Below are 7,500 nucleotides of genomic sequence, written 5' to 3' on the forward strand. Positions count from 1 at the left end.
GCTTATCACTATTATGGTTGACTCAGTCACCCGCACAGACTCGTCTCGAGTCAGAATTTTGTGAGTTCAAGCCCCAAGCAAGGGCTTTAAGCTCAACAGTCCAGGCTGACGCTCCAGGGCAGGGCTGGGGGGAGAGAGCCCCGTGTTGTCAGAGGTGCTGCCTTTCAGATTTGAAAAAAATGTTTTTTGGGTCAGTCGGGTGTCTGACACATGCGTAAACCCACCACTGTTGTTTAAGATCCAAACCGAGCTGAGAATTCTCCACATCCCACCTACACATGGAAATCTCAGAGATAGATGGTTGGAATGGAATGCGCTCTCTCTCTCTCTCCCTGGAGGGACGCCCCCTCCTTACACGCGCCTCTGTTTACCAACAGTCAGTAGGAACCCGGTTGTTTAGTTGAGTCCAAGAGTGTGGTTGGGGGTAACTGTTGGGAGTCTAACCAACTAAACCCACACACCGCGTGGTCATTGAGTGAGAGAGAGACAGAGCCCGAGCGCTGTCTGGCCAAGCTTTCCCGCTGCTTATCCAGCCAGGACTCTCCCCTCAGTTAGGGCTTTGGCTGCGGGGTTAACGGTAGGTGAGGGGGGAGGATTCCCTGTCCAGCTGATGAGACGTTAAACTTGACTCCACATCTGCGTCCTGTTCATTAAAGATCTCCTGCGGCGCTGGGGGAAAAGAGAAGGGAGTCTCTCTCTCTCTCTTTCTCCAGGTATCCTGGTCGACAATCTCCCAGATAAAATCACTTGTTTACTTCATGGTGGGTATGTCACTGTGCCCAAAAAGACTGCCACATTTGCCTATAAAACACACATTCACTGCACTTTCCAGTGAATCAATCCTGTGAAGTGTTTTGAGACGTCCCTGGGATGTGAAACTCTTTGATCCAGTTAGGATTTACTGAATTTCGCTGTTACTGAATATGGTGTTTTTTCCCCACCTTATGTTGCCTGGGGAAGGGAGGAGGTGGGGAGAGAGAGTGAGAGTGAGAGGGAGAGAGAGAGTAGAGGGAAGGAGAGGGTCTGAGGGTGTTCACACATCCTGTGTGCTGCAGGGCGAAACATTAGGCAAGTTTCCTTACTCTGCACACACACACATGAGCACACACATACACACACACATACACATGCCTCGGTTTACCAGCAATAAGTAGGAACCCGGTTGTTAGTCGATTGACGAATCGCTTTTCGAAGGTAATTATCCTTTCAAAATAAAAATTGGCCGCTCATCCATGACTGTTTATGGGGACGTCGTTGGGCGCAATTGGCTACCGCATTTCGCCCACAAAACACACAGTATCTATACTTCACAGTATATCCTGTGAACTGCTTCGAGACGTCTTGAATACGTGATAAGGCGCTCTGTCAAATGCAAGGCTTATTATTAATATTATGGTTCTGTTACAGGGTTTCCTTACTCCACACAGAGCCTAATAATAATTCCTCCAAAACAAAAACAATAATAAATTGGTCATTTTCAATCTACGACTGTTTGTGGGGCATTGCTGTGCGCAATCGGCTGCCGCGTTCGCCCACAAATATACAGTCACTTCACTTTACAGTGTGTTCTGTGAAGCGCTTTGGGATGTCTCCGACGTGAAAAGCGCTATATCAAATGAGAGGATTATTATTATTATTATTATTATTAATGCTCTCTCTCCTCTCTCTCTCTCAGGTGGTCAGGAAGAAGGCCCACATGGCGGTTGGCTCTCTGACCATCAATGAAGAACGTTCTGAGGTCGTGGATTTTTCTGTACCTTTCATAGAGACTGGAATCAGCGTCATGGTCTCCCGGAGCAATGGCACCGTCTCCCCCTCAGCGTTCCTAGGTAACTGGCCTCTGACACCCTCTCCCCTCTCCTCCTCTCACACACTCTCCCTCCCTTTCCCCCTCCCCCTCCAACTCCCCTCTCCTCTCAGCCTCTCCCTCACTTTCCCCTCTCCTCTCTCCCTCTCACACCTCTCCCTCCTTCTCCCACCCCTCACCCCTCTCCCACCTCTACCCTCTCCTCTCACTCTCTCTCCCCACCTTCTCCGTTCCCCATCCTCTCCCCTCTCTTCTCACTTTATCGCGTCCCCTGCCTTTCTCTCCTCCCTTTCCTATTGTCTCCCTCTCTCCCCTCCTCTTCCTCTGGCCTCCTCTCGTTGCCCCCTCCTTTTCCTATCCCTTCCGCTCTCCCTCCTCTCTCTCTCCCCTCTTCTCCCTCCCCCCTCTCTCTCCGCAGCCCACATTCCGAGGCTCACTCCTTCTGTTTGGCTCTGCTCTCTCGGATTGTACTGTGTGCTGTGCGAGATACGTACAGAGTGTTGCATGCTCTATGCTGCGTGCTATGCGCTCTATACTGCTGTAACTCAGTGGTTAGGGCCTTCGCCTCGCAAGTGAGAGTCCCGGGTTTGATTCCCGGCAGGATGAAACATTGGGCAAGTTTCCCCCCCCACCTCCCACCCACCCACCCCCCCAATAAAAATACAATCAATAAAAAAGATAGAAAGATAAATTAAATGGTTTACAGCAGGAAAATTGTCTCCCCTCCCAACACACACACACACAAATATACACACACACACAGACACACACACAGGATCCAGTTGCTGTTGCTGCAGAGGTGATGAGAGAATACAAAATAATGGGGAAATGTGTTAGAGTGGGACTAACTGACTGGTCAGTGCACACACACACACACACACATACATATACATATGTGGGATGGAATCTCTGCTCCAAGTGATCGCATCTCACGTCATGTTCATCCCAATCCAGGAGCCTGTGCTGCTACTGCCCCCTCCTGTTCATCTGTGCCACTGCAACAGCCCCCACTTTAGCCTCCCCCACCTCCCCCCCTCCCGACGACGAACGACTCGCTCGCGCCCCACCATCCAATGTGGATTCCACTCACAAACTACTTGACGTGACCTAAACGTTGTGTGTGCATCTGAAGAAAAAGCGTCGTACCACACATGACCAACTTGTTTAGGGATCATATCGCATCCAAAAATATGCCCATGACACTCCCCCTCCACATGCAAGACTTTTCCGATGAGGTTATTGCGTTATTGACGGACAGACATACATTTCGTCATTGTTGGTATAGATATATCTCTCGAGAAGGATTGCAATTTCCTCTGTCGCACATTTGTTGCCATGCATACCTCATATTTTGAAGCTTAATTAATGCATTTTTAATATAGCTCATAAACAATAGACAATACCCCCCCAAAAAATGAAATATGCCCATGACACTCTCGCATGCAAGATCTTTCTGATGAGGTATAAATCATGTCTCTACGTCAATCGGTTATTGCGTTATTGGTGGACAGACACACAAGACATTTTGTCTTTATTAGTATAGATAATCCTTTGCATTTGGTATAACGCCTTAGCTCCATAAGTAGCTTGGTACACTCGCCTCGCAAAGGAGAGGACCTGGGTTGAATTCCGTTAGTCACGTTAGGCAAGTTTCCTTACACGCGCCTCTGTTTACCAACAGTCAGTAGGAACCCGGTTGTTTAGTTGAGTCCAGAGAGTGCGTTGGGGGTAACTGTTGGGAGTCTAACCAACTAAACCCACACACCGCGTGGTCATTGAGTGAGAGAGAGACAGAGCCCGAGCGCTGTCTGGCCAAGCTTTCCCGCTGCTTATCCAGCCAGGACCCTCGTCCCCGTCAGTTAGGGCTTTGGCTGCGGGGTTAACGGTAGGTGAGGGGGGAGGATTCCCTGCCCCCAGTGACTGGTCTGTCCCTTTCAAGTTGTAACGTTCATTCATACCAGTAGGGGGCGCTGGTGGCCAGAATTCAGCTGAAAAGTGCGGTCAAACTTTACTCCCTCTACACTGTGCGTCCGTCCACACTCCCAGGTCAGGGGTAGAGACACAGTAAAGCCCTCTACCACACAACCACTGCCAACCAGTGGCTGTTGGTAGCATTTAAGTCAGTGAAAGAAAACCACATGAACTGTTAGCAATTTTTTACTTTTTATAAAAACTTGTTATAAAGCAAAAATGGTGAGAGACAGCGCTGCGCCTGATACCGGCACCGGGACAACTTACATCGGTGGAACCCGTTTCACATCAGATCTCAAAGTCTTTCCCACAGCAAACTGGGCAACGAGGCCTGGGGTAGTGTGTCATGGGTGGGGGGGGGGGGGGCGTGGAGAGGGTTTAAGTGATGGCAAAAGATCACTCACTCACTCGCCTCCGAGTCAGAAGGCTGTGGGTTCAAGCCCCACATCGGGGTCTCTGAGCTCACAGTCTAGGCTGACACTCCAGACCAGCGCTGGGGGGAGAGAGAGAGAGAGACACTGTCCTTCAGATGAGATGTTAATGATCTCCCACGACGCTGGGGGAAGAGAAAGGTGTTCTCTCTCTTTCTCGGTCACACTCGCTGCCGTGTTCGCCCACAAAACACACAGTCAGTCACTGCACTTGATACTTTGAGAGGTTAACGGTGCTATATCAAAGCTTTTTTTTGATAAAATTAAGCAAAAATGACATCAGAATGAGAGCGTTGGGGGCGGGCGGTTCGGGTTGGAGGCAGCTCAGCACCCACCCCCTGCAATCTATCTACAACCTCATCCCTTTAAAGGTCGATGTTGCATAAAAGAGGAGCGTTACCTCTTTAAGGGGTGTGGGTGGGTCCGCCCGAGCTGAGGGCAGGTGTCAGTCACCTCAGGAAAGGTGGGGCGGCCATCTTTGATGCTGGCACTGAGGCTGCACCTGCCTTAAAGGGGAACTGACCCCAACAAGAATAATGTTACACAACGACTGTGGTTGGGTGGGGGGAAGGGGGGGGTGGGTTTGGGTTTGGGGTGAACATACACAGAGATCTCACCCCCACACACACAAACCATAGACCCCCGCCGCCCCCCGCGCCTCACCACCCTCCCCAAACCGCCCCCCCCCAAAGCTGGATAAAATGTGTTGAGGAGAGCGAGATTATAAAATCAAGAAAAATATATCTCTATAAAAGTATTAATGTGGGTTTGAGTGGGTATAAAAATAACAATTTCCCATTTAAAAGGGCATAAAAAAATCCAGTTAAACACAGCGAGGGGCAAAGGCTGGGGTCAAAACAGTCCTGGGACTGGTCAGGTCAGGGTAAGGCAAGTCACTCAATTTCCCACCTCCCCCCCAGTGGAGACTCGTGTGTGTGTCCGGGCTGGGACCTTCCCGGGGGAAAAGCCAGATCCTATTCCCGCTTCCGGAGGATGAAGTACATGGAGCTGCTGGCGAGAGTCAGGACGAAGGAAATCCAAGCCAAGATATACCCAGAACTGAACCATTGGTTGACATCAGGTGGGAAGCACTTTGTGAAGACAGTTACACCAATCATCACACACAGACCTGCGGACACGAGGGGGGGGGGGGGGGGAGACAGTTAGATACATACAACATACACTGTCGAGTGTAGTGACTGTGTGCTTTGTGTGAGAAACACAGCAGCCAATTGCGCCCGGCGACGTCCCCACAAACAGCCATGGATTGACGTGTCCAAGTGTATTTTTTTAAGAGATTATTAACCTCAGAAAAGCGACTCACCAATTGACTAACAACCAGGTTCCAGGTGACAGAGAGTGTGGGTAACAGAGAGAGAGAGGGAGGGTGACAGAGAGAGGGGGGTGACGGAGGTTGGTGAGGGAGAGAAGGGGGTGAGGGAGAGAGGGGGGGTGTCGGAGAGAGGGCGGGTGAGAGAGAGGGGGGTGACGGTGGTTGGTGAGGGGGGGAGCGGTGATGGGGCAGTAGGAGGGGGTAAACTCACAGGAGATGAGCTGGAAGATCCCAGTGACAATGAAACGTTGCCCTTTCTTCAGGGTGAAGAGTTGACACAGGAAAATGAGCAGCGACAAACAGGTGAAGATCACGGCCAGAATCATGGCCGCCTGGACAACCTGCTGGGTATCTGTAACACAGAGAGAGAGAGAGAGCGAGAGCGTCAGAGACAGAGAGAGCGTCAGAGAGAGAGAGAGAGAGCGTCAGAGAGAGAGAGCGTCAGAGAGAGCGAGAGCATCAGAGAGAGCGAGAGCGTCAGAGAGAGAGAGCGTCAGAGAGTGAGAGAGCGTCAGAGAGAGAGAGAGCATCAGAGAGAGAGAGAGAGCGTCAGAGAGAGAGAGAGAGAGCGTCAGAGAGAGAGAGAGTGTCAGAGAGAGAGAGAGAGAGCGTCAGAGAGAGAGCGAGAGAGAGCATCAGAGAGAGAGAGAGAGCGTCAGAGAGAGAGAGAGCGTCAGAGAGAGAGCGAGAGAGAGCATCAGAGAGAGAGAGAGCGTCAGAGAGAGAGAGAGCGTCAGAGAGAGAGCGAGAGAGAGCATCAGAGAGAGAGAGCGTCAGAGAGAGAGAGAGCGTCAGAGAGAGAGAGAGAGCGTCAGAGAGAGAGAGAGAGAGAGAGAGCCAGAGAGAGAGAGAGAGCGTCAGAGAGAGAGGAGAGAGAGAGAGCGTCAGAGAGAGAGAGAGAGCGTCAGAGGGAGAGTATCAGAGAGAGAGCGTCAGAGAGAGAGAGAGCATCAGAGAGAGAGAGCGTCAGAGAGAGAGAGAGAGAGCGTCAGAAAGAGAGAGAGCATCAGAGAGAGAGCATCAGAGAGAGAGAGCGCGAGCGTCAGAGAGAGAGAGAGAGAGAGTGTCAGAGAGAGAGAGAGAGAGTGTCAGAGAGAGAGAGAGAGAGCGTCAGAGAGAGAGAGAGCGTCAGAGAGAGAGAGCGTCAGAGAGAGAGAGAGAGAGAGCGTCAGAGAGAGAGAGCGTCAGAGAGAGAGAGAGCGTCAGAGAGAGAGCGAGAGAGAGAGAGAGCCAGAGAGAGAGAGAGCGTCAGAGAGAGAGAGAGAGCGTCAGAGAGAGAGGGAGAGCGTCAGAGAGAGAGAGAGAGCATCAGAGAGAGAGAGAGAGCGTCAGAGAGAGAGAGAGAGAGAGAGCGTCAGAGAGAGAGAGCATGAGAGAGAGAGAGCGTCAGAGAGAGAGAGAGAGAGAGAGCGTCAGAGAGAGAGAGCGTCAGAGAGAGAGAGAGTGTCAGGGAGAGAGAGAGAGCGTCAGAGAGAGAGAGAGAGGAGAGTGTCAGAGAGAGAGAGCGTCAGAGAGAGAGAGCATCAGAGAGAGCGCGCAAGAGAGCGTCAGAGAGAGAGAGAGAGAGCGTCAGAGAGAGAGGGGAACAATCAGTAGGCCCTCGCACACTCACTCACACACATTCACACACACACACACACCCACTCACACACTCATTCACACACTCACACACACACACACACACACTCAACAACAACAACAACAACAAGATTCCATTTATAAAGCGCCTTTCACGTCAGGAGGACGTCCCGAGGCGCTGCACAGTTGGGTCAGGACCCGAGCATTGGGGGGAAATGGTCAGGGTGAGGGGAGGGAGCGAGGAGGGGGGAAATGATCAGGGTGAGGGGAGGGAAGGGAGGGAGGGAGGGGGCGAGAGGGGGAGAGAGTCGAGAGGGGAGCTGAAGGTACGGTCAAAGAGAAAACTCACACACTCATTCACACACACACTCACTCATACA

The 7,500-nt window shown here is 51.5% G+C and overlaps 2 protein-coding genes across 2 annotated transcripts in view; one reads left to right on the forward strand and one right to left on the reverse strand.

Moving 5' to 3' along the window:
- The window catches only part of LOC121851254 (glutamate receptor ionotropic, NMDA 2B-like), a 4,086-nt gene extending 1,168 nt beyond the window's left edge, over window positions 1-2,918 (forward strand). The window contains exons 2-3 of the mRNA XM_042344952.1: window positions 1,676-1,878; window positions 2,762-2,918. Of these exons, the coding sequence (XP_042200886.1) occupies window positions 1,676-1,878; window positions 2,762-2,918 (360 nt within the window). The remainder of the gene's footprint in view (window positions 1-1,675; window positions 1,879-2,761) is intronic.
- A 1,987-nt stretch (window positions 2,919-4,905) lies between these two features.
- The window catches only part of LOC121851292 (epithelial membrane protein 2-like), a 4,761-nt gene continuing 2,166 nt past the window's right edge, over window positions 4,906-7,500 (reverse strand). Inside the window, exons 3-4 of the mRNA XM_042345105.1 lie at window positions 5,754-5,894; window positions 4,906-5,338 (exon numbers count right to left, since the gene is read on the reverse strand). Of these exons, the coding sequence (XP_042201039.1) occupies window positions 5,184-5,338; window positions 5,754-5,894 (296 nt within the window). The 3' untranslated portion in view covers window positions 4,906-5,183. The remainder of the gene's footprint in view (window positions 5,339-5,753; window positions 5,895-7,500) is intronic.

The sequence above is a fragment of the Callorhinchus milii genome, unplaced genomic scaffold (assembly GCF_018977255.1).
Source record: "Callorhinchus milii isolate IMCB2004 unplaced genomic scaffold, IMCB_Cmil_1.0 Scaffold31, whole genome shotgun sequence".
In the NCBI taxonomy this organism is placed as follows: domain Eukaryota; kingdom Metazoa; phylum Chordata; class Chondrichthyes; order Chimaeriformes; family Callorhinchidae; genus Callorhinchus; species Callorhinchus milii.